The sequence below is a fragment of the Triticum aestivum genome, chromosome 5D (genome assembly GCF_018294505.1).
Source record: "Triticum aestivum cultivar Chinese Spring chromosome 5D, IWGSC CS RefSeq v2.1, whole genome shotgun sequence".
NCBI lineage: Eukaryota > Viridiplantae > Streptophyta > Magnoliopsida > Poales > Poaceae > Triticum > Triticum aestivum.
In genome coordinates, this window is record NC_057808.1 from 357702794 (window position 1) to 357730445 (window position 27652).

The 27652-nt window shown below is 44.7% G+C and overlaps 2 protein-coding genes across 2 annotated transcripts; one reads left to right on the forward strand and one right to left on the reverse strand.

Moving 5' to 3' along the window:
• The first annotated feature begins 382 nt into the window (after positions 1–382).
• On the forward strand, positions 383–19277 carry LOC123121741 (prostaglandin reductase-3). The gene is made up of 18 exons (XM_044541767.1): positions 383–710; positions 887–1060; positions 1601–1782; positions 1918–2023; positions 2937–3013; positions 3610–3697; positions 8689–8878; positions 14972–15098; positions 15184–15264; positions 15701–15802; positions 15942–16037; positions 16188–16262; positions 16639–16773; positions 17217–17333; positions 17800–17877; positions 18280–18366; positions 18716–18802; positions 18907–19277. The coding sequence occupies exons 1-18, from the start codon at positions 656–658 to the stop codon at positions 18955–18957; spliced, it is 1908 nt and encodes a 635-aa protein (XP_044397702.1). The 5' UTR covers positions 383–655; the 3' UTR covers positions 18958–19277.
• A 5034-nt stretch (positions 19278–24311) lies between these two features.
• On the reverse strand, positions 24312–25719 carry LOC123124908 (cyclin-dependent kinase inhibitor 6). The gene is made up of 3 exons (XM_044545459.1): positions 25455–25719; positions 25224–25322; positions 24312–24646 (listed from the first exon to the last, which is right to left on the reverse strand). The coding sequence occupies exons 1-3, from the start codon at positions 25547–25549 to the stop codon at positions 24577–24579; spliced, it is 264 nt and encodes an 87-aa protein (XP_044401394.1). The 5' UTR covers positions 25550–25719; the 3' UTR covers positions 24312–24576.
• Between the last annotated feature and the right edge of the window lie 1933 nt (positions 25720–27652).

The window sequence follows — 27652 nt, forward strand, 5'->3', positions numbered from 1 at the left end:
TTTTTATCAAAACCTATCAACATGGGATCTAGTTTTGAAGATCTCGATGCGAGGAATCCAATGATGAAAACGGTTCGAGATTTGGACGCACGGTTTAAGAGATAAAACATTTTGAATAAATGGATCTACGAAAAAAGGGAAAACTCCCAGGTTGCGACAAGTGATGTGCTGCATGTGCGTCACTTGTCGCGACCTGGGAAAGTGGAGTGTTCTTTATAACGAGTACTCCTTGATTTCGGGGATTTGGGGGAGAGAAGATGCATAAAGATATTGCCGGCCCAGGCCTTACGAAAAATGGGCCCAGGTAGTAGGTTGCCCAGACCAGGAAACGGATACATATGCGAACCGTCTCGCGGACGGAACAAACCAAACGGGCAAGAGACCAAATTTTTCTCAAAAAAAAAGGACAAGAGACCAAACGGACAAGAGAAGCGGAGCGAGGCATGGCGAGATTAACGAGAGCAAGGGGCCGACTGCGCCGCCGCGGCGCCTCGTTCTCGCCGCCTGTCCCCGTCTCGGCAGCTCCGCCGGCCGGGCGGGTCCCTACTCTAGTACCTCCCCGGTCCCCCGCCCTCGCCCCATTCCGTGCCTTCCTCGCCTTTTCCGTCGCTATTCCCAGACAGGACCTCGTCGGCCTCTCCGCTGCGCCGCCGCGATGAAGCTGGAGCCCGGCATGTCGGCCCTCGTCACCGGCGGCGGCTCCGGCATTGGTAAGGAAACACCTCTTTGCCAATGCCAGTCGCGTTCCGTTCTCTGTGGCCGGATTGGGCTTCACACCCTTGCCTATTACGCCTCAAAAGTCACGATTAAATTGATTTTGTGTGGTAGGACAAGAGATTTCACTAGATATATTGCACGGTCTAACAGTCCTTGTTTGTTCTTCAAGGGAAGGCGCTTTGCATTGCTCTGGCGCACAAGGGTCTATTTGTGACTGTCGTGGATTTCTCTGAAGAACACGGAGAGCAAGTTGCGTCGTTAGTTCAAAAGAGAAGGAACCAGTTTCATGGAGATTCTAAAGTTCCATCTGCTATATTCGTCAAGTGTGATGTCACTGATGCAGGTAAGAGTTTTTTTTAAGAGTGGAGGCAGGTAGCGGCAATTAGTTGGCTTGCTGTAACATAACTTTTTGGTCCAAACTTATAGCTTGGTTATGTTGCTGGAAATGGGTTGAGGCTGGCCTTTGCCCAACCTATTTTGCTAGAATTTGGAGGGAACAGTAAACATAACATCACAACTGAATTAATTAATGGCATTAGTTTGCTGAAGTGTAATTAATTTCATTCGATTTCCTTTTCAAAAAATAAATTTAATTTCATTCGATAAATTTGTCAGGCGTAAGATGCAGTATACTTCATTACTTCGTTGACATAATGTTACAAGCATCTCCTGAATGAATCATCTAGGATCTTAAAATATAATGGATTGACAGATATTGGTTCCGTAGCTCTTGAAGAAGCATCAAATTGCTTTTTAACAGGTCATTTTGTTGTGGTGTGATTTACTCATTCATGGCCATGGTATTACATGCATTCTGGTTTTAGCCATTAAACAGAAGTGTAATTTCCCTTGCATTCAATGGTCACACTAATTTTATGTGCAGATGCTCTTGCTGCTGCTTTTGGGAAACATGTACACTTGTATGGTGGATTAGATGTCTGCATCAACTGTGCTGGATTTGTCAACAAATCTTTAGTTTATGATGATACATCAAATGGAACTAAGACATGGAGGCGTGCTGTAAATGTGAACCTTGTTGCTGTTATTGATGGTACTCGCATCGCAGTAAGTCTCTTGTTGACTATTGGAGTAATTTTGTCAAGTTAATTAATTTAGTAACTCAAACTATTTGTAGTAACAGAGTGCTGGTGCCATCCATTGACACATGTGCACTACTCATGGTTAATTTGTTCATTGCAGACTCAAATAATGCGATCACAGAAGAAGCCCGGTGCCATACTAAATTTCGGTTCAGTTGCTGGCTTATACCCTATGCACTATGAGCCCATCTATAGTGGGACAAAAGGTTGATCTCTCTTCGTGTATTAAGAAATGTACTTAAAATGGTGATTTGTTTGTAATCTGTAAGCTGTGATGTGGTGTGGTGACTCTCTTTTGTAAATAGAGTGAATATAAATATGTAGGCTGGTATTGTAGTGACAGAAGGTATACACTCCTAAAAAATAGTAATCAAGGTGCTTAGAAGTCGTCATGTGTCGTACTAAAATAAACATGCTATAAACTCTGGCATCAGGTAATCCTTGTAAAATCGACCTTGCTCTTGTCTGAACTTATTTTTTTTGCTGTATGTGTATCTTAGTTTTGTGCCTTCCTTTCTTGAACCAAGGTAACGAGCAAGTAATGATCAAAGTTATCGTTAGAATCTTTATTGGAAATAACCTCCCGAAAAGAAATAAACTTCATTGGGGTGGGCTATTTTACTTTATCTTCCACAGTGCTCTACTCTATCCACTTTGCAGAGTCTTGTTAATCTGCTAAACTTTTTTGGTGAAAACTATGTATATGTACTATGTAGAAGTCCATAATCTTTTCAGCCATCTTCATATGCAGGTACAAACATGGACGCCTACACTATAACGTGGACTGTAGATAGTTGACGTACTCGTTTGCTTCTGTGTTAAAATGTAGTATTCCGCTTTTCAAGTGCAAATTGGCTGCTTTAATATATGTTATCTTTCATAGATTGCTAATTGGTCTAAAAAAGGTATATGTTTTGTAGGCAGACTGGAATTGCTTTTGCAGTAAGTTAGACATATCATGTATTTACAGTCAAAACTTGCACATAAGTTCATGTTGGCTATGTAAAGTGCTCCGTGCTGAAATCAGCTGCACTTTTTTACTACAAATTAACTATGTGTTCCTTCTATATATTGTATGATCTGTTTTATGCAGAATATGATCTCAAACTTCATCTGCAGGTGGTGTGATTATGTTTACAAGATCACTTGCTCCATTAAAACGGCATGGCATTCGTGTCAATGTGATCTGCCCTGAGGTATTACTAATTTGCACGAGGCAAGAGAAATACTTAGCATTCTATCTGTCACATACTCACTTATTGACTTGCACTATTGTACTTACATTCTGACTGTGCCTATTTTTCTGTCCTACTCCTACAGTTGTGAGCATATTTTGACTGAGAGTGGTACTGTACAGTGCATTGTATTGTATTTCCTATTACATAAATTTGTACGGACGGGAAACCTTAGGTTGAATAGCCAGTGTGACTGCTCACTATTTGAATTCTTAAGGTCGTCGGCCAGAGCCATTTTAGGGCCCTGACCAGGGCTCTTTTAGAGTGACCCATGCACAATTAGAACCTTGTACAATTTTTCGTTTTTTAGCCGAGTTAAATTTGAATGGTATACATAGTTCAGTTTTTGAAGCAAACAGCATGACTGTGTGGACCAATTTTATTCACTGTTCCATCTGCAAGAACTAGCTGATGTTAGTGAGTTGATATCCACATTTCTTAGTTGATGACAGATGGAGCATATTTTAGATGCTGCAAGTCATGATAACTTACTATTTGTCGTAAACATACTAGCTTATTATTTTATCCTAACAAATATATTGGACTGGTGTATGCAGTTTGTCCAAACAAATATGGGAGAACAAGTAAACCGCATATTAGTAGATGCACTTGGTGGGTTTTTGAAGATGGAGGATGTTATTAATGGTACTGTGTTTCTCACATAGTTCAGTTATTATCAATTTTATTTTTTTGCCTACTTCATCTGGTGTCTTAGGATTACATGTTACAGTTCTATGTCGAAATAGGCTTTTGCCCCGCTTTATAGATAAAGCATAGTTCCGTACAACAGTCATCCAGATCACAATCAACAAACCGACGGCTGGGGCCAAAGCACAGCAAAGCCCAAGAAAACATAAAAGAAATAGGAAACAAAAGGCCACCTAGTGGCAGTTGCGAGGCGACACTACGATACTGAGAGCCGACGCGATGTAGCCAGAAGCGCATCCATCATGTAGCCGAGGTGGGCACGATCACGCTGCCTCGAGAACGTGTGCCAGTGCTGCATAAAAGCAAGGAATTTGAAGGAGTTAGATGCCTTTGCTGGGAAGACCTTTTCAATCATCATCTTATTACGGGTCGTCCAAAGTGTCCAAGCCATCGCCGCAAAAATGAGCCAAAAAAGGCGGCGATGTTGCGGCGGATGGGTAGCCCTATATTGGAGAAACTCCGCAAGGTCCAGGGCCCTCCAGTCGGGCCCCAGCGCCTCGTAGACGAACGTCCACATCACCCTTGCGGCCGTACAGGAGAAGAGGATATGTGTCTCCGTCTCCGGTACTGCTTAAAGGGGGCGCATGCCATTCCCGGGCCGTGCCGCTTGAGAACCTCAGTCCCCGAGGGAAGGTGGTTTTGCAATAGCTGCCAGACGAATATCTTAATTTTCAGGGGGACGGGGGCCTTCCACATTGGAACTAACCAAGGTGTGGCCGGAGCCTAACACAGAGCATGATATGCCGAGCTCACTGAAAATTCTGCCGTTGGGGTGAGCCTCCACGACACCGTGTCCGGGTTCTCCGGAAGCGTCAGTGGTAGAGCATCCCGCAAACTAGACCAGTCGTCACTCTCTGCTTGACCAAAGGTGCGGCGGAACCTAACGTTCCACCGTCCATCGCGTAGCATCGCTGAGACAAGTGCGGACGGATCCGCACAGATCGAGAATAGACTGGGGAACCTCACACGCAACGGTTTGGGTCCCAACCAGGGATCCAACCAGAATTGGATAATTGGATCCCGTCTCCATTTCCTATGGAGAAGGAAATCCCTAGGCGGATTTCCTCGATCTTCTCGATGGCTCGTCAAAACTGTGATCCTCCCCTCCGAGAGCATGCCAGAAGAGGCTCACCCCTAAGGTATTTTGCCTGAATGAGCTGAAGCCAAAGCTCGCCCTCCCCGCGCAGTATCCGCCACACCCACCGCAGCGTCAAGGCTACGTTCATGCGCCGGGAGGCTACAATGCCTAAGCCACCTTGGTCTTTGGGCATGCAGATGTCAGCCCACTTGACCATGTGATACTTTTGGCGGCCATCGGCGGCCTGCCAAAAGAATCTGGCAAGGTCCTTATCGAAGGAGGTATGGACGCCCTCCGGTAGGATATACATCCCCATCATGTACATGGGGAGGCTCGCGAGGTTCGCACCAATGAGGACCAATTTGCTCCCCTTGGAGGTAAACCGTCCCCGCCAGGGTTTAGCTCTAGATGCCACCCGCCCCGCCAGGGGGTCAACACTTGCCAGAATTTTTGAGTTGGCCATCGGCATCCCCAAATAAGTGATGGGAAATGTGGTCAGCCGGCAGTTAAGGTTGTCAGCAATCCTCTATTGCTCTTCCGCCGAGAATCCCAAGACGGCGACTTCGCTCTTATCAAAGTTGATCTTTAGTCCGGACATAGACTCAAAACATAGGAGCAAGAACTTAAGATTGACGATGTCGAGGGCCGTCCCCTCCACCATAATCATGGTGTCATCGGCATGCTGGAGATGGGTGATCCCACCGCCAGGGATCAGGTGTCCAACTATGCCCGAGAGGTGGCCGGCCCTCTTAGCCTTATCCAAAATCCTTGCTAGCGCATCAACGGCGAGGTTGAAGAGGAGTGGGGATATCGGGTCTCCCTGCTTAACTCCTGCAGAGGACTTAAAGAATGGTCTCACCTCGCAATTAATGTTGATCGCGGTACTACCAAATTGGACTAGTTGCATGATCCACGAGCACCAACGACCATTAAAGCCCCTACACTGCCTGACTAGCCGCAAGAAGGACCAATCCAAGCGGTCATATGCTTTTTGGAAGTCCAACTTGAGGAAGACACCCTTATGGCCACTCGCCCTAACCTCATGGACGATTTCGCGTAGGGCTAGGATTCCGTCATGGATCCGTCGACCTTTCAGAAATGTCGTTTGAAGGGGGTGGTCAAGCCGCTTTGCTACAGGGGCTAATCGGGTTGCACATACTTTTGAGAAGATGCGCTTGAGAACATTGATAACCGTGATAGGCCTAAAGTGGCGAATGTCCGTAGCCCCTACTACCTTGGGGATCAGGGTAATGACACCATAGTTTATTCGTGCCATGTCGAACGTCCCGATATAGAATTCATGGAACATATGCATGATCACAGGCTTTAGGACATCCCAGCATTTCTGGAAGAAGATCACCGGCAGGCCATTTGGCCTCGATGCTGATCCCGCGTTCATAGAGGTGATAGCCCTACCCACCTCCTCCGGTGAGAATGGGGTAGTCAATTCCGCATTCTCAGTATCAGAAACCCTGATCGCAAGAGGCCAGAAGTTCACTGACAGGGAAACCCCACCGCGGGGTTCCGCCGAGAAGAGCTCCTTGTAGGAGTAAATGTGGGATCTAATCTCATTCGGGTGTTCCGGGAGAGATTCTCCCTCCCAGAGACATGGGATAGAACACTTCCTGCCGCCCCCATTAGCGATCGCCTGGAAGTAGGCGGTATTTGCATCGCCTTGAAGAAGCCATTTCTGGCCTCCCCGACGCTGCCAGTACAATTCTCCCCCCTTGAATATCTCCATCAACGAGGATTCTAGGGAATATCGCCTTATCCAGTCATCAGCCGACAGACCGGTTGTATCGGCCACCATGTCCAAGGCCTTAATCTGCTCAAGCAAGGCCCCTTTTCGCGCCCTGAGGTCTGCCCCTAAATTGGCTCCCCATCCCCGCATAAATTGGGGGCGGTTTTTGAGCAATGGTGCCATATATCAGTAGCATAGAAGGCCCACGGGGGGCTGGCCATCGCTTGTGACCACCGGTCCCGTACCATTTCAAGAAATCCTGGTTGTAAGAGCCAAGAAGATTCGAAATGGAACTGCCTCGACCTCAAAGGCGATCCGTCCCCTGACGAAAAAAGCAGGTGGACGTGATCAGACCAATCCGGGTAACCGCTCTAAGTGAGCACAATGGGAACATAATCTCCCATTGTACTGACACTAGGACCCTATCCAAAACACTTTGAATCGAGTCCACTTGTTTATTAGTCCAAGTGAATCTGGCCCCCACCCGGGCTATTTCCCGTAGGGCCAGATCCGCTATGCGGTCGTTGAACAGTCGCATGCGCAACCGGTCAACGTTGGGAGAGCTCTTGTCAGCCTCCTGCCTAATAAGGTTGAAGTCACCGGCTACCACAACCGGAGTAGTGCAGCGCTCCACCTTATCTGTTAGCTTGGCCAAAAAGTCCGCCGACCGCCCGTGATCAGCCGGGCCATAGACAATGATCACCTCCCAACTGAGGTTCACACGTCGGTCAGTGACAACCATGCTAAGGAAGAATTCTCCTCGGTCCATATCCTCGACCGAGAGGAGATCCTCCCGGACTCCTAGCAGGATACCCCTCGTCAGCCCAGCAGCCGGCAACCATTGCACGCGAATGGATGGCGGGAGAGGCCCTGGAGTTCCTGAATGGTGAAATCCTGCCGAATCGTCTCTTGTAAACCTACTATGTCAATCTCCTCCTGCCTAATGTAATCGATCAGTTGTCGCCTCCGGCCCAAGTTGCCGAAGCCCCTGATGTTCCAACATAGGAGCTTTATACGGGCACCATATCAGAGTTACTAGGCCCCTCGGGTGGGGCCGAGCTAGTCCTTCCGCCCTGACCAGGGCGGGGCAAATGTTTTGCCGGGCGACCGCGTCGTCCCCGCGTAGTGGCGGGCACGGCGGACTGCTCCTCCCGAGAGGGAGGCCCAGCACTAGCACCACGCACCACCAACACCTGCTCAGTGGGGTGGAGGTGCGTAGACGTTCTGCCCCGAAGGGGCCTTCCTACTGAAGGCCCAGGATGGGGTACAGCCCTAGGGGGCGGATGGCTGGGTCCCGACCCATCCCCAGGCTCTCCATGCCCAAGGATGTGAGGACCCGTGTCACCCGAGCCCCCGTGCTCAGCTTGAGCACGGGCCGCAGCAAGGGCCCCATCTAACCGCTCTTTTGCACATATGGCGGAGATCTGGTCCAGACGGGACCCCTTTTCTCCACGGAATACAATATCGCAATCTGCGGCTACATCGCCGAGGTGTGCAAGAGGAACCAAATCGAGGACCGCAAAACGAGAACCAGAAACGGATGGACCAGAGGAGGATGGGGTCATACCTGGTGAAAGGTTACAGTTAGCCTTAGATAAGTTGAGACTGGGTGTTTTAATTGATGATGAAATCATGAAAATGAACATGGATGGTTGTGTTTGTTTTTCCATGTGAAACATGTGCATCCATTATTACAAACTATTAACTCCGTTCGGAAATAACTGATGTGTTCCTAGACTTGTAAAGTATATTGCTTGTGTTCCTGAACTGAAAAAAGTGCAGGTTTAATTGAATGCCAAATAGGTTTAACTCAAAGCATTGAGTTGTTAAATTACATATGTTTTATCTTTTATTATAATCAGTCCCTTGGCTATGCTAGCCCTATGTGCCAGGTCGGTACTAGGTACTGCTCTCCTGCCTTCACTACCTTTCTACAAGTGCAGCCCTCAAGTTCCTGCCTGAAGTAGCACTGTGCAAGCTTAGAGACCTACTAAACTATTTTGATATCTATGGACCTACTTATATATAGGTCTATATCTTTTGCCTATGATGCTCTGCCTTTTTTCTCCATGTTATCTGAAGGGATACGATGTCTTCTGTTTGGATTAGGTGCATTTGAGCTTATAGAAGATGAGAGCAAGGCTGGTGCCTGCCTTTGGATATCTAAAAGAAGAGGCATGGTGTACTGGCCAACATCAGAGGAAGAAAAGAAGTATTTGGTGTATGCCACAAAGTCAAAAATGACAGTAACAAAGAATAGATTCCCCAGCATCCAGACACCTGAATTCTTTGAGAAGATGTAAGTAATCCTGCTATGTTCTATCCATATTTCTCTAAGGACTTGTCAAATATCCTCACAAAGAAACAGCAACGGGTCAGTATTACTCTATTTGTTCTTTTATCCATACCTAAAATGCTTAAAGTCACTGCTCTGATCCCTTAAGCAGACAGTGAGCAAACTTTTGTTTGCACTTTTTTGCAAAACTGCAGCTATGCATTGATGGGTATGATTTTATGTAACATCCTGACTTTTTTGGGGAGTTCAATTTTTTTTAAGCTAAGGATGTTGAAACATAATCTTACATTGCGTTGTATTTGTTTTTGGAGTTGCTCAATAATACCAAGTCGCTTGAAATTAATTTAGCATATGCCAGGAGGAAATAATTTCCATAATATCCTGAGTCGATTTAGTCATTCGCAGTATTTTATTTGAGTTCATCTTGTCTATCTTTCTTTCACGGTTTTTTTTCCAAAGTCATTTGATTTTTTTTCCTCTACTGTTATTTGCATTGTAGTCAAAGTTTATTATGAAAATCAATAAACAACAACAACAACAACAAAGCCTTTAGTCCCAAACAAGTTGGGGTAGGCTAGAGGTGAAACCCATAAGATCTCGCAACCAACTCATGGCTCTGGCACATGGATAGCAAGCTTCCATGCACCCCTGTCCATAGCTAGCTCTTTGGTGATATATTATTATGAAAATCAATATTATATTATATTGATTTTCTCTGTCTCATTGGTTCTTGGACCCAACACGTTCCTTACCTTGCTTGTTGTCGGTCTATCTCATTCACGTATGTGCCAAAGCGTCTCTCTATTCTCTTGTTTTTTTTCTCTTTCTTCCTTTCCCTTTCTATTTTGGACAGCCAGCGCAGCAATTAGGCCCAATGCCCATTCCAGCCAGGTGCAGTAGCCGCACAGCCCACCCGGCCAGCTGATCGAGCGAAGCATCCTCCACCTCCCACACGCACATACATAACAAAAACGTCCATGCCTGCCGCCTCATCTACTCCTTGCCCCATCACTTCTAGGCCTCTTTACTCCTTATCATTAAAACAAAATTTATGCCCCATCCAACCACGAATTCATGTAGACTAATTGTTCCACGCATAATGGTCTTAATCCCACGCAAGAAACTGACGCACCGAAACGCCATCCGTTGGCATTCATCACTTGATCTCCCTCTCCCGGCCATCATTTTTCAAACCACTCGCGTCACTATGTTCGTTGGCTTTTATAGAGTTTTTTTTCCAAAACTATGATGTTTTTTATAGCAAATTCGGGAACTATATGACCTAATGCATAATTTTGAGAAGTATGACCCCGTCGGCCACTGGTAGGCCGAAGACAGGGTTTTCGGTCCGCAGTTGGCCGAAGATGACTCTTCGGTCACGCATTGGCCGAAGAGACCCATAGCTGGGCCGAACAGCACTCTTCGGTCAGCAGTAGGCCGAAGAGGACTCTTTGGTCAACTGTAGGCTGAAGAGTCCCTGGGCCCCAACTTTTCGCGTTAACGGTAGGCCGAAGCTGCATGGTTGCGCTCTTCTGCTTATGTTAGGCCGAAATGGTTTTTTTTTTGAATTATGACTTATGAATGTTGTGCAACCACTGCCCATCTTAGACTTTGAAAAAAAAATCGTGCAACCCTTTCCGTTAATATTTTACAGCCAACTCTTTCCCTCCATATGTTCCCGCCAATCCTTTCCCGCCATATGTTCCCGCCATATGTTCTCGCCATAAGTTCCCGCCAAATCTTTCCCTCCATACCACACTCGTTCTTTCCCGCCATTTTCTCCTCTCTACCTATAAAACCCCCTCCACACGAAGGTGGGTAAGCAGTCCAGTGTAGTGTAGTCGAGATGTCCGATTATCCTTTTGATCGTAGTTTTCACCCTGGGATGAGCAAATGTCTTCTGAGGCTAGCCACCGATTTCAGGATGGACAATAGGATAGTTCCATGGGACGAACTCATCAGTAGTGACACCATAGTGAATGAGTTGGCTCACGCATTACCTAGATCTGGGTGGCCTGAAAGGACCTACGAGGAGGTACGTAAAGAACTTCTTAGGTTGCATGGAAGGTGGAAAAAGGTAGTGCAGACGAAGAGTGACACCATGGTGAATGAGTTGGCTCACGTATTACAGGAGGACAATGCCGGAAAGCTTCGATGCACATAGCGAAAGAGAAGAATACTCGTTCCAACACCTTGAAATCAGGTATACTCGGCAACCTTGTGTGTTGTACGTTAACATAAGTGCCGGGATTCCTCTCCTTCAGTATGTCCAGGAGACGGACAACATTATCATATGAGTCGAAGAACGTCCCAAACCTTTCCTCCATAGCCTTCTGCTTAGCCCTCCAAGCCTTCCCATAAGGAATGTTATAATTCCATCTGACCTTCACTGCTGTCTGGATGTGTTTTGCTTCCATATCTTTCTTCTCCACTATCTCAGTATACATGAGTTGCGCAATGAGAGTTGAAGTCAAGTTTGGATGATTCACCAGAAGGTTTTTCCTCACACAATTATGTGATACGACATTGGTGACAACCCAGTGGAAGTCATACTTCAGCACGTGCCCGTGGACCTTCCCAGGACAACCTTTTTCAACACACTTCACGGTATAGTTTGTTGGACTTGATATGTGTGTCCGGAAAACCCTCTGCGTAGACATAGCCCACTTTATCACCGCATACTTCAATTCTTTCTTTGTATCAAACATAGCCCCTATCTGGACTTGGTTCATATTATACTGCCACGGAGTCTCATGACCATCGTTGACCGTAAGGCCGGTTGATATGTCCTGATCCCATGCAGAAGGAATCGGTACCTCCACTTCATCCTCGGAATTTTCAGAATCCAGATCCTCTGCAAATCCATCCTCGTCCTCTTCCTCCATCACCATCTGCATTTCCTCCCCTTCCTCATCCCCACCAGCAAAACTAGAACCAGCTAATATTATCGACTGACTACTCTGCCCAGTATCCTGACCACAAACATTGTGTGGCACGTAGTCTGACTCTTTCTTGGGTTGGCTAGCATCCACATCCGGAGGCTGTGACCTGGATAAATCAATCTCGTTAGTCACTTGACTGCCCTGGCCGGGTTCATACCCCACGTGTAATTGTACGGTATTCTCCTCCTTCGGCACAGGCTGCACTAGGGCATATGGGTGGATTCTTTCGGTCTTGGCAACGACTTAATAGGGTCAACCAATGCTGGCTCCTATCTATCGGCATCAACTCCCACTTGACATTTTTACAGGATTTGGTCCACAATGCATGAATACTGACGGAACATACTTCAGGATCCAGTCCAAAACTAGTAGTCAACCAGTACTTCAAATGTCTAATGTCCAGTCTGTCCGGGTCTGAAAGTGTCATGACGCCATTTTAAAACTCGCTTAGATCAACCCCCAACTCATTATATCGATCATTACCAGGGCTGTAGTAAACAGTCAAATTTACCGATTCAGACATTTTTCACCTGTCAGACATTGCCATCTTCTCATTAATCTCAACGGACAAAATTATTAACCGCTACACTAACTATCCGCTAAAATGCCACCATAGACAAATTAACAGTACAAGAACGCAATATGACTTATCTACACTAAATAAACTGTACAACTCAGAGAAAATTTGCGACAACATGGTTATACCTTATACCTTCGACGCGTGTATCCCCGGCTTCTTGCTCCTCTCTTCAACTCAGCGGCACCGGCCACCTCGCGGAGTACTCGCACCACCAGACAACACCACCGCTGCCCCCACGACGACCGGAGGTTCAACTCCGAAAACCACCCAGCCGTACCTCCTCCCAAGCCGCACCTCCTCCAGCCCACCATGCCTCCTCACATGTACGCACAAAAACCTATCCCATTGGAAAAAAATGACTGTAGGCCGCCGGGAATTGTGACGATCTACTGTTTCTGTGGCTTGGATTTGAAAATGGATGCAAAACGGAGGAGATCAGCACGGGGTGGGAAGAGAACAGAGACGAACTAGAGAGAGAGAGAGAGAGAGAGGAAGAAACAGCAGCGAGAGGAAGAAGACGGCTGCGTCGGCCTTATCCCGACCTCTTCGGTCGTGGGTAGGCCGAAGACCTTTTCAGCCGCTGGTAGGCCGAAGACTCGCTCTTCGGTCGCTGGTAGGCCGAAGCCCACCTCTTCGGTTGCCAGGCCGCCGACAGCGCCTTTTCGGCCTAGTTGGGGCACTCTTCGGCCAACGGGAGGCTGAAGAGCCCACTTCGGGCAACCGCACACCAAAGAGCCCCTCTTCGGCCAACTGGAGGCCAACGGGGTGCTAGTTTTGATTTTCCTGCATAAGGACGTATAGATTCCGAATTTGCTATAAAAATCATCACAGTTTTGAAAAAAAAAATCTGTATAGAGGAGGTCCAGACGAACATAGTGATGCAAGTGGTTTGGAAAATAATGGCCGGGAGAGGGAGATCAAGTGATGAATGCCAACGGCTGCCATTCGGTGCGTCAGTTTTTTGCGTGGGGTTAAGACCATTATGCGTGGAACAATTAGTCTGAATGAATTAGTGGTTGGACGGGGCATAATTTTTGTGTTGTGTTGATGGCAAGGAGTAAAGAGGCCTAGAAGTGATGGGGCAAGGAGTAGATGAGGCGGCAGCCATGGATGTTTCTGTTATGTAAGTGCATGCGGGAGGTGGAAGTCTCTTCGCTCGATCAGCTGGCCGAGTCGGCTGTGCGGCTGCTGCACCTTGCTGGAATGGGCCTTGGCCTAATTGCTGCACTGGCTGTCCAGAGTAGAAAGGGAAAGGAAGAAAGAGAAAAAGCAAGAGAATAGAGAGACGCTTTTGCACATACGTGTCCAAGACCAATGAGAGAGAGAAAATCAATACAATATAATATTAAAATTTTAGAATATTTTTTTACTGCACTAGAAATAATAGTAGAGGAAAAAAACAAATGACTTTGTAAAAATTCCGTGAAAAAAAATAGACAAGATGAACTCAAATAAATACTAAATCGACTCAGGATATTATGGAAATTATTTTCCTCCAAATGACTTGATATTGATTTGAGCAACTCCAAAAATAAATACAATATAATATAAGATTATGTTGCAACACCCTTAGCTTTTTTGCTTTAGAAAAAATTGAACTCCCAAAAAATTCAGGATATTTCATTTTATCAGATGCGTGTCTCTCCCTACTGTTCTTGCTCAAAAAAAAAAAGATGTGCTGTCTCTTTACTGAATAATTTATCGGCCATTTTGCATCTTTAAAAAATCTTGGCCGGTTAACATACTTTAACATCTGTAGTAGAGAATATGCGAGTCCATTTCTTGGACATGATATGCATGCCAATTTCTTAAATCTTTATTATGCATCGCCTCCTACAGCTCCAAATTGTTAGTTGTATAATACTTTACATTTAGCTGTGTAATATGCCCATTTTAGAAGGGGGGTTCTGTATAGTTACCACACATTTACGTGCATAAACTTGTCTTATGGCCTCATAGAAATACAAGTTGCATATTTTCTCACATGGTAGAGCCAAGAGTCTTCAGTTCAAGACCCGGCCTGGAAGAAATTGATCAGGGGAAGAGAAAAGAAACTGAAACCAATCTGGATGAGAGGAGAGCACGAGTTGTGCGTGCGGGAAAAAAAATTCCAGATCTGATGTCATGTAAAGTTGCATGTACTGGTCGGTTCACCCAAAAGCGCAAGTTAATGAAGAAAGGTGGGCAATGCGCTTCATGTGGTCTTGTGTGCAGGATTAATTGATTGCACTTCAACATTTGCCTTCTGAACTTCGGTTGGTGGATTTGTTCACGAAGGCTCAGACTAGAGCACAACACTTCTACCTCTCCAAACACAATGTTCTTAATCCACCACCAGTTTTGTGTGTGTGTGTGTGTGTGTGCGTGTTGGGGGGGGGGGGGGGGGGGATTAGAGTAGTATGTCTCTTTTTACGTGTGTAATATCCTCATTGGTCTGAAAGTTATCTTATAGATGGTAGGTTAACTTCATCAAAGCACAGCCCTGTCAGTTCTTGCCATGGTAGAATGTTTGTATGGATATTGAAAATTGTGTCTACTACTAATAGTGTCTGTCTTTTCATGATGGTTCTGTAGAACGGTTCACATGCTCAGCCATAATTTCCGCAATGCTACAAGAATTGATCGTGTGCGGCTGAGATTGCCCATGGAACCACATAGTGCTCTTGTTAAAATAATATACGCTGGTGTAAATGCTAGTGACGTAAGTCCTTTCATTTATGTTTTCAATTGCTTCTATTTTGATTTACTATTTCCGAACTGTCAGAAATGTTAATGATTTGTTTCAGGTAAACTTCACTTCTGGCCGTTATTTCAGTGGTAATGCTAAAGAAGCTTCTGCACATCTTCCATTTGATGCTGGTTTCGAGGTAACTGATGGTCCCATATGTCCATTTTGAACTTAAAAGCATTTTCAATGTAGGAAGATGTCTGTGAAAAAAAGTACACCATTCTTGTCATTTCCCCTGAGTGCTGTAATGACTCTGATAGTTTAATTGTGCCGGCATGAAAAGAACTTTCTAAGACAGCCGAGTTGTCAGCCTGTTGCTGTGACATCCAACTACATGATGGCACAAACTATGGCTGACCACGAAGGGCAAGGATAACGTGCTCACTCTTGATCGGCTAGGTGGGAAACAGTTACTCCTGGTGTAGAGTAAATCGAGAACATTGGCATGCCTATGCGACATGCCTCCATCAAACCAGCTTGCACCTCTAATGATTTGATATGGTGTTGCTGCATTAGTTCTTACATTCTTACAGGAGAGTTTAATGTATCTTATCTATAAAAACCAATATACGCAGGCTGTGGGAATTGTTGCTTCTGTTGGAGATTCGGTGAGACATATCAAAGTTGGCACTGCTGTGGCCCTTATGACGTTTGGGAGCTATGCCGAATTTACAGTGGTACTGCAGTCTATGTATTTTTGTTACAGAAGAAATTACCACCTAATCTGCGCCCTCTTTTGAATGAAATCATTTCTGACCTTTTGAATTTTTACTTTTCCATATACTTACCTCTGTCTTCAAATTTTCCTGCTAAAAGGTTCCAGCCAAACATCTCCTTCTGGTGCCAAGACCAGACCCTGAAGTAGTTGCTATGCTAACATCAGGACTGACTGCTTCAATTTCTCTTGAAAAGGTTATCTTGCTATGCAGTTACCACTTTTGTCATACACCATCTGTGTTTCTAGCTCTTATTTGATTACCAGAACTTAAGTTCACTTCTGGAATATAACTCCCCTCCTGGTCTGGTCTGGCCTGGTCTGGGTTGTTTTCTGTTACCCTTTAGTCAGGTCAAATGACATCCGGACAAGTTGTTTTAGTTACAGCTGCTGCTGGTGGGACAGGACAGTTTGCTGTTCAGGTCAGTTGATGGCATTTTTTATTTTATGCCATTGTTGCTTTATTTTGTTTGATGCAATCTCAGTTGCTCGTCTACTTCATAGTTATCTAGGCGTTAAAACAGGATAGTAATGTTTTATCCACATTTCCCTTTCAGAACTTGCACAAGATAACTATTTCACACACTCGGAAAACATATAGTTTGTCTTTCATGATCAGCTAGCACTGCCACTGGAGCATGTTTTGGCCCCTTGCATGTACTTTTCTTGCATTGAATACAATGTTTCAGGACATCGGCAAGTCATCATCTGTGATATTCTTTTTGCTCTATGTGCTATATGTTTTGTTACCCTGATCCATGTCTGTATGTTCTGGTATTTTCTCCGTCACTTCACTAGCTCGCGAAACTAGCTGGCAACAAGGTTATTGCCACATGTGGTGGCGGGAATAAAGCTGCACTTCTGGCTTCATTGGGGGTTGATCGAGTCATCAACTACCAACATGAAAAGATAAAAGATGTATGCCTTCTTCCAGTTTTAGTTTTCATACCTCTACCGCTTTGCATGCAAATGATGCAATTTTGCTGTCATGTGTGGTTGTGTGTTGTGCTCATATTGGTAGCATCTTCTTTTTGTATCTTTGTACTTTGACAGTATATTCAAAATATATTGTCTAGTTCATATCCTCCTATTGCGAGGCGGTGTCCTACCTCTACTTATAATGCAGAATGTGTGTTGGGAATGCTTGAATTACATGTATGATCTAATGTCTCTCTGGAGAATGTTTACTATAATAGTAGTGTCTCCGAAATGATTAGTTTGAACTTACTCCCTCTGTAAACAAATATACGACGTTTTAGGTCATAATTATGATTTACTACACTAATCCTTTATTTATTCTTCTCGATAATTTTAGCAATTGTTTCCTGACTAAAAAAATAGGTACTAATGAGTGTTTCGTTCCAGGTTCTGAAAAGGAGTTTCCAAGAGGTGCAGATATAGTATATGAATCTGTAGGCGCTGAAATGTTTGACTTGTGTTTGAATGCACTTGCTGTCCGTGGACGCCTCATTGTAATTGGCATGATCTCTCAGGTATGTATATTTTTTACATTCTCTGAACCTGCAGTACCTATTTAACACTCTGAATGCCTACTTCAGAGGGGGAAATAGGTTATGTTTAATTTGTTCCATGCTTCACCAAAGAGAATATTTGCCTACCCAAACTTGTTTGGGACTAAAAGGCTTTGTTGCTGTTGTTGTTCACCAAAGAGAATATTTCATAGATTTTATAACAAATGAGCAGTTGAGTAGCTGGTTTGCATAAACTCATCAGTGAAGTAGCTGGAGTGCCTCAACAAACTGAATGTTGAAATCAATCGATTATGCATCTGCATCAACAGTTGGGAACGTGTTGATCTATTATGATTATGTTGATACATACCTAATATATTGTTGTTAATTATCTTTTTTCTCCTTGTACTTAGTTTTGATAGGAACTTGCAGTTTTTTTGTACTGTATTGATATAAGTGTACTGAGAAGAGTAACTGATGTTTTCAGTATCAAGGAAAGGATGGATGGATGCCACGGAATTACTATGGATTGTGTGAGAAGATTCTTGGAAAGAGCCAAACTGTGGTATGTGTATGCAGTAGAACACTGTAACTTCTCAGTTTGCATGCACTGCAATATATTTTCTGCTTAATAATTTGGTCATGAGGGAATCAGGCAAGTGCAATCTTACTGAAGTTAAAGCTGAATGAACCACAACACTGGTAAAAATATTGTTTTCCACTGGACACATTTGATCCGAAGATAACACGAGTTCGTTTGTTCCTTTCTGGTTAGCACAGCAACAGATGCAGCAACCTTATTCAACTTTCTGTGACTATACCACTCCCACCTGCTCAAAATTACATGTGTAGCCACAAACTATATGGGGCAGACATCGAGTCATACATATAGAAATCTGCATCCAACATATAGTTCTTCTGTAGTGTACTCAAAACTATGAGCTCTTAATTTCCTTCACGATTTCAGGCTGGATTTTTCCTGATTCAATATGCCGACCTGTGGCAAAAACACCTTGACAAGCTTTTTGACCTGCATGCGTCTGGGAAGTTAAAGGTATGTGTTCTCTGTTCGTGACAACAGTCCGGCAAATGTCAGTAACCAGACAGATATCTCTCGATTGAATAATTCAAGTAGGACCTGCATTTGGTAACAGGGCAGAAACCTCAGCAAGCCACGCAAAACAGAGCCTGATAACGCTTCGCAGTAAGATTATGTTAAGCAATGAAAAAAGTGCATACGCAGCGTTCCAATCTCCACGTTGCCTACTTTTTAACCAGAATGCCGAGGCTTCTTACTTTCCAGCTGCTAACTGAATTATTAATATTAGGTGTTGCCCCTCCATTTTCACTACTCTTGTTTTTCTCTCGTTCTAACTTAGTTTACTGCTCACGGCATGCAACAGGTTTCCCTTGACCCCAAGAAATTCGTAGGTGTTGCTTCTGTGGCCGACGCAGTAGAACATCTCCATTCTGGCAGGAGCGTTGGCAAGGTACCGCCGTTGCCATGATATAAACCCATAACAACAGGAATGCCTTTGTTGTCAGTTGTATTTCACCTTACATTTTTTTTCTTCTTAATTTGGGACTTGTTCAGGTGGTTGTCTGCATGGATCCAGCATACAGCCAGACCCTTGCTAAGCTATAGTCTACACATATATGAGCTGCAATATCAAGATCTCAGAGTATGATACCTGCAGAAAATGCAGAGTGATCTGCGATAAATGTGTAGGTTACAAGCCTTGAGGTTCTTCCAACTATTTTTCATGTCTATCTGGGCAAATCATACGGATCACCGCTATATTTCCTCAGCGCCGCGGTGCTGTTATATATGAGCATGTTTGTTCGTAGCAGTATATATAGCACGATTTAAGTATAAATGTAAGAGCAATCAAGTTGAGATCGGCTACATACTAACTAGTCCGGGCGATCATATTCTATTTGAGTAAAGTGTTCTGTTCGATGGTGTAATGTTGGCAACTTGCATGCATGTTTCTCCATGATAGCTAGCACATGTAGAGGTTAATAAAATATTTTTCTGTGGGAAACTAGGAATATTTCCTGACTGTGTGGACACAAAGATACACGTGGCATCTTAACCCTGACATCTGATGTTTTAAAACAAAAAGGAAGCGCTAGGCATCAGACTACTGATGATCTCTTCTCATCAGACTAGTCCTATATATACCATTGGATCGAATTTACCACCAACGTCCGATCTGTTAGGAAACCCCGCAGCATGATTTGCTGGATTGAAGCCTTAATTGGCTGCTTCGTCATAACTGCTAGTGTGCATGGCGCGGCGGTAGTTCCTTTTTTTACGGGATGGGCAAGTGGCAGTTCGTTTCTATATATTGCTTCCTAATTAAGCTCCCCATAATTAGTTTGCTTCCAAGATTAATGCATCATTTTGTGCACATGATTTATTTCTCTGTTTCACATATTCTATTTTGAGCGAACGCATATTTGCTTCCATCTACTCAATAATATGCTTCAAGTGCGTACAACCAAATTTGTGTCGATTTGATGAAAATGTGTGAATATAAATGTTTATTTTGCTTCCAATCAAGCAACAATTTATTTCCATCGACTCATATATTTGTTACCACTGCAACTTAATTTTGCTTATATCAGAAAAAAAAGTTTGCTTCCACAAAAATAAATTGGTTTCTGTTATAGCTATACATTGTTTCCACAATAAACGAAAATTTGCTTCCAAAGAATAGAGAATCTGCTTCCATGAAACCAAAATATAATACAACACATTAATTACATTACAACAAAATATGATACAAAAATGAGGCCTAATATATCTGGGAAGCATGGGTATTGTCTTGGGCTGCAGCGTCGCGATTAAGGACCGAGATCTCAGTGACCTTTGTTGCTTCCACCACCTATGTTGCCTTCATATCGGCAGTGTCGACGTCATGGGGCGAGGGCACTACAAGGCGATTGGAAAACCAATGATGCATGCTCGGAATTGTGTGGCACAAAACATTTGTATAACAGAAACACATAAATATGACACATTTGGATATATCACTATATAGATGCTAGGCAATGGAGGGGTAGAATATTGAGATAAAGAAAAAAGAGTCATTACTATAAAAACATAAAAATAGGAAGCATAGCTTACAAGAAGGAATAGCTTGATCTATCACAACACACATGATAGGTAGTGCAAGCATAGAGAATTGATACAGAGAAAAACAATCATTGCTATAGAGGCATATGCAAAATATAAAGGTAGAAATCATGGCTTATATGAAGCAATGATTTGATCTATCAAAACATTCATGATACACAGTGGAAGCATGAATGTAGCACAACGGCAACGTTTACATACGTGTGCTCAAATGTGTTTTTTTAAATGACAAGTTGGAACTATGTGAACAAACTACCTGGAATGAAGACACATGTGATAGCGAGGATATAACACAAAAGTTATAAAATAAGAAGCAGGAAATACAGAAGCAATCTGCATAAACCGAAGAAGCGTTTGAAGTATGATTTGGAAGCTCGCAGGAAGCAAGAAAATATGCTATATAAATATGATTTTTCTTAGTTGGAAATATAGAACATTGAAAATGAAAATAACCAAAGATTTGGCAAACATTGTGATGCATGTTTGGTCTCAACAACATACAAATTTCACTGAATTTTGTTTACCTATGGAAGCCCCCAAGAAGCATGTGTGTTACAATTTAAAATCTCCATAGGTAAGAAGCATGGAAAGAGCGTGTTGCAAGATGCTTGACAATAAGTAGAACATCCGCCATATACAAGAGCTCAAATGGAAGCATATAACAACGAACATTGAAGCAGACTAATACTTTTGGTAACAAGGGGATGGATGTTTTGTGTCACCAACATACAAATGCTTAGATTGTTTTTACATCCTATGGAAGCAGATTGTATAGTGGTAGCATGGACATAGGCTTGTTGTCCATAATATATGTGAAATTGGGAATGAAGAATTGGTTATTGATTAAGTAAAAACAAGATGACTACATACACCTAGGAAGCATGGAGACGAGGCAAAGCTTGACACGGTAAAAAAAACAATCTATACGGAATGAAAATGCAAAAGCACAACACGTATGTAGCATGTTGGCTGGAGCAGCGATGCATGGTCGTTTTGCTGTTGTGAAGAACGGACGCCCAGGCAGACAATGGCAACATGGACCTCCTCTGCAGCGTTGGTGAGGCTCCCGGTCACCTTGGTGCGCCGTTATTGAAGGCCTACACAGATGGCTAGGTTAGCATAGGCGGCGCTGCAGCGAGATAGGGACGGAGGAGCGAAATCATGACCAGATCGAAGAGATGCTCACCGTTAGGGCCGCCATGGTCGCCTTTAGGAGACGACATCGATGCTGTGCTCCAGCACGATGGGCCGCGCTACAGCGGCAGGAGGGATCGCCGAGCAAGGCGAAAACAGCGATGGAGCAACCAAGCGATTAATTATGATTCCGTTTTGATTTCCCTAACCATGGGTGCATGATTAACGGGTTGGTGGGCAGCTGTCCTAGATTAATGGGTGCATGGCTTGGAGAGAGGGAGGTTCTGGACCGTTCGATGGAAAAGGAATCAATGGTATAAGATTGGTCCGATGAAGGAAATAAATCAGACCTCTGATGGAAAGTGTTTCCCATGTTCTTTTGTACAGTTCACAAAATGCTATGTTTTTTTATCATCGGAGAGCAAGTACAATATGGTAATGTAAATTAAATATAATATTTGTGTTGAGTTGTAAAAGAGAGAAGAGGAGCACGCTGCAGCATGAGCTTAAAAAACTGTGAGAGAAGCGGGTAGCAAAGCAATGATAAAGTAGTAAATGTTTATGTCTAACTATTATATAAGTTAGCTTTTAGGTTGGTTATAGATGACATGACAATTAGATACAACCAGTTAGCTCTACTAACAACATCAATAACTGGGCTCCTCAAATGCCCTAAGCTCGGACGCATGACAGGGTCGGTGGATATGGGGAGGCTCGGACACGTGGGCGCGTTCACCTCGGACCCGACCTGCCCTACCCCAAATTTCATCAAATCGTCTTCGACCTAACCGGACATGCCTTTTTCTCTCCTCTCTTCTCCCTCATCCATGCCTAGCTCCGCCATCATCCCTACCCCATAGTGTCATGACCATCGCCACAAAACTCCTTCCCACCATTCTTGCCGCCGCGGTATTCCCACTCCTCCTATCATACTTTTTTCTTTGTAGGAAAAACGATTGATTCATCTGTTTGTCGGATGAGGAGCATCGAAACAAGGAGCTTGATGAATTCATTCAAAAAGAGCGCATCGATTCATCGGATTTGGACGACAAAGATGTTGAGTTGATGATGATGATGATCAGCAGAAATGGAGGGAAGTGGAGCACATTCTAAACTTCAAGGGTTCAATCAAAGGAAGGAGATTTCTAAACTGGGATAGGGTCGCTGATGCATGACTGCTCTACAAGGACTACTTCCAGCCCGGACCAACATTCCCTAAAATGGTTTTTCTTAGACGCTTCCGTATGCGCAAACCCTTCTTCCACGTGGGGGAGGGAGTGGAGGCACATGATCCCTACTTTAATCTCAAGAAGGATTGTTGCGGACAACTCTCGTTCTCTCCATTGCAGAAATGCACGTGTTCTCTGAGGATCTTTGCATTAGGTACCGTCGCTGATGCCATTGGTGAGATGGTTCGGATGGGGGAGAGCACATGCCTTGATGCCATTGTGAGATTTTCCTGCGCTGTGATGAAGGTGTTTGGAGCGGAGTATCTGAGAGAACCAACTATGCAAGATACAAAAAGGTTGATGGCTACTAGAGCAACAAGAGGTTTTCCAGGTATGTTGTGCATGCATTGCCAATGAAAAAATTGCCCCAAAGGTTTGCACGAGATGTACCGATGCCACTCTAAAGAGGTCACCATCATACTAGAACAAGTGGCATCAAGGGACTTGTGGATTTGACATGCTTTCTTTGGCATGGTTGGTTCTCACAACGACATCAATGTGCTCCACAATCTCTGTTGTTCACGAGACTTTGTGATGGGGGTGCCTCACCGTACAATTACACCGTCAATGGGGCACAACTACAACGTAAGGGACACTACATTGCCAATGGTATATATCCTTAGTGGACTGCGTTTGTGAAGACCATATATGATCCCCATGGCAACAAACAATGCCCACTTTACAATAGTGCAAGAAGTACCTAGGAAGAATGTGGAGAGGGCATTCGGAGTGCTCCAAGCTCATTGGGGTATTGTTTATGGAGCTGCAATGATGTGGGAATCAGAGACTTTGTGGCAGCTGACGACATGTTGTGTCAATTTGCACAATATGATTGTCAAGGATGATGAGAGTGAAGGGGCAGCATGAACACATGATTTTGAGAAGCCCAAGGGTACAAGTTCGCCTGCCGAAACATGATGCGAAGCATATTTGTGAATTCTCTGAAGATACATCGGAATCTTCGAGATCGACATGTACACGCTTGTGGAGCATATGTAGAGACACAATAGAAACAAGGAGTTTAATGTTTGAATTGTGCATTTGAAATAAATTTTAAATTTTATGTTTGAACTATGTATTTTTCGTTATGAACAAACGTTATTTATGTGTGATTCATATGTATGATCAATGTGCATGGATTTGAGGTTTTGATACGAAGGGTGTGATGTGCAGTAGAACATTTGAGGGCACACTGTCCCGGACATGTCCTGTGCGTCTACAGACGCCTAGGGTCGTATTTGTCTAGTCCGGCTCTGAATGACTTTTCTTTGAAAGTAGGCCGTAGATTTGCTCTTACCATGCTATGAGGTGTTGAGATATGCAGTGCCAGAACAAAAGTACTACTCCCTCCGTCTCAAAATTCTTGTCTTAGATTTGTCTACATACGGACGTATCTATTCACGTTTTAGTGTTAGATACATCTGTATCTAGATAAATCTAAGACAAGAATTTTGGGACGGAGGGAGTACCTACTACTACTACTACGAGACAATGTACACAGATAACGACACTTCCTTTTTCTTGATGGAACAAAACATATCACGACAAGTTAAAAGGCAAGCTAGCTACAGGTGGAACAATACACTGGCGACTTACATGGTGAGCTAATACAGTGCATGATTAGGCATCTGGTGAGCAATAATTACAGCTAATAAAGCATGACAAGGTAACTACAAAAGAATGATTAAAAAGGACACAACGTGGTCTGTCTGTGCGGGCCTCTGACACTTGACTGGCTGCGGCGGCATATCCTTCCTTCCTACGGCCTCACTCGGACCCACTCGTACCGCCCATCCATGGGAGCGTCTGTGACGACGTCATAGTTGTACCTTCAATCCAAAGCGCAAGATCCAAACGTTAGAAAAGAACAGGAGTAGTACTGCACTGCCAACTTCACTTTTTATTTCTGGAAATATAATTGCTTGAGCTAATTTGACAGATACAAAAATTAAGTTGGAACCATTTTTTCCTTTGCTGTTGAGAAATCTTCCGGTCCGTTCCAGTTTTTTTTTTAAAGACCAAGATCCCCAAAACTACTTTTTTTGGGGTGCTCAAAACAGTCTATACGTGTAGTGATTTTGTTCAAATTCCTTCATACACTAGCACCAGCAGCTGGCCTCTTCAATCAAGAGAAAAAGAAAACCGGCGACAGAGAATTGGAGGGCAAAGCACATGCTTGGCGGGTGTTTTTTTTACTGTGAGTGTGCGTGTGTTCTGTGCAACACCAAACTGACTGACAACCGAGATCTTCGGCAGCAGAGGCCTCATGTTACTTGAGCAGAATTTACAGGCCCACTGCTACGCATGCATTGCTAGCTAGCTACTCCCATATAAATCCACGGCGGCTTTTCCCCAAGAGGATAGGAGGAAGCTGTTGCCTGACTCATGCATGTGCGCGGTACTCACTTGGCAGCGAAGCGCCGCGCGACGTCGCCCTCCGCCGCAGCGAAGAAGGCCTCCATCTCCTCCGCCGGCGGCGACCTGCCCTTCTTCGCCTTCTTCGTCCTGCGCACGACGACAAACAGCAGCCAAGGCGTGAGCAGAAGAACTCCATACGCAGCAGCACGGCTTCGAATGGTTTGTCGTGAGGAGAGAAGGAAGGAAGGAAGGCAGGGAGAGGGAGAGCTGGAGACTGACAAGTCGGCGGGCGCCGCAATGCCGACGCTCTCGCCCTTGCTGCAGCTCGACGCCGCCGCCGTCGCCGTCACGGTGGCCGCGGCGGTGGCGGCCATGGCTTTTTTTCTTTTCTTCCTTCTCTCCTGTTCTCTCTCTCTACTTTTTTCCACCCACGCGCGCGGCTGTGCCGGTGGTGGGTGCTATGCTCTGCTCGCTGGGTATTACGGGGCCGGAGTGGGGCTGGGGCTGGGTGGGAGGAGATAACGATAGGATTAGGTGGGAAATGAAACGGTGGAGGCCGCGCCCGCGAGCGAGCTTATAGGTGGTCGTACGACGTCCGAGCCGAGAGATTCCGATTCCGAGTATGAGTACCAGCTACCACTGACTACTGTACTACTCCTAATTAACAGCAGCTACTCACCGTAGCTAGGAAGGAGAGGAAGCTGGAGATGAGATGAGAGGGGGAAGGGAGCGGGGCGTACGTGTCGCGCGGGCGCGGGGCGCCGGCGTACTTGGCCGGCCCGCGCGGGCGGGGCGTGGGGCGCCACTACGCGCCCGCGGCACCGTGGCCCGCATGCGCACGCGTACGCCTGCGCCAGGCTGCCTCCCCCGCCGAGCGGGACGGGGAACTGTGGAAGTGGGAAGGGCACTTTCTTTCTTCTACCGTGGTAGATGCATGCGCTGGGGTCGTCGGGGAGGACGCGCGATCGTGCGTGGGCGGCGGGGTTCTTCGCGGGAAATTGCGCGCGAGCTGCATGCATGCCGTCGTCCCGTCTTCCCGTGTGGGGCGGTTGGTGGGTGGGTCTCGGCGCCGGGTGAGCGGCATATGCTGCTACTATTGTCACGTGCCGGTGTAGCTGTGGCACGGGTGACCGGTTGGCGGTTGCTACGGACAAGCCGCCGAGTCCTGTGACCGACCTGGTGCACAGGAGCGCCGCAGTGCCCAAACTGGAAGACCTTTGTTTTTACCCGTGCCAAGGACAGGACGACATTACAATATACTGCCTCCTTCCAGGGCCGGTCCTGAGATTTCGGGGGCCCGGGGCGAACTTAAAATTGGGGGCCCTAATATACGAGCCATTGTAATATACGTGTGCATATATATAGTTGTCTAAAAACACACACACATATAATCAGTAACACTTAAATCCAAAATCTGTATGCGTATAAAAAAATATACATAATACCTTAAAAATGTCTTCTAACATTCCTCGATGCAAAGTCGCTTATGATAGGGTCGATGTCAATCTCATCCAATAATTTCTTCTCGATGCATAATGTAGCCAAACCATTTAACCTTTCTTGAGTCATTGTTGACCTCAAATAATTCTTCAACAATTTCAGCTTTGAAAAGCTTCTCTCGGCCGATGCGACCGTCACAGGCACAGTAAATAAGATGCGATAAGCAATGGAGATATTCGGATAACAATCAACTTCTCTAACATGCCCAAAAATCTCCATGGCAGACATTACGCCATTTGGCAAAGTGAATCTCATAATCTTCAATTCAGAAATAAGATCATATACCTCTACATCAGATGAACCATCAAGAGAGAATGTTTCTGCAAATTTTGTGCAACACTCTTCAAGTTCATTATCACTTAATGACTTCAGGGTGCCCGAGCTCAATAAAAATCCAAAGATATCTTTGAACACCATTAGTTCTTTAAATCTATCCTTCAAAGAAGTGACCGCCATATCAACCAAAACAAAAAAATATTTAACACGAAAAGCCTTCTCAGCTTCTAGAATTTCTTCTTGACAATCACTTTCACCAAACTGTCTCTTCCTCTTAGCATGACGTTTCATTGGAAACACGGGATCAATTCCCATTTCAGTCGCAATACCTTTGGCGATGGTCAAACTTGAAGAAAACCCATCATCTCTGTACTTCTCAAAATATTCTGTTATACCTTTTATTTGCTTCAAAGCAGAGTCAATACACATGGTTGACGATTGCAGCATCTTGCTAACTTTATTTACAGCAAACAGAATATCATGCCAGATAATCATACCAACTAGAAACTCAAAGCGACCAAGTGCATCAAATAAATTTTTTGCGTCGCTTTTATCCTTAGGTTCAGTGTCAGAAGCATCACGTAACTCAGACAAAGCTGACCTTAACTCAATGGCTTGATATCTTATTGCTGTAACACTTTTGATTCGACTCTCCCAGCGAGTGTTAGACAATGATTTCACAGTCAAACTAGGAACATGTT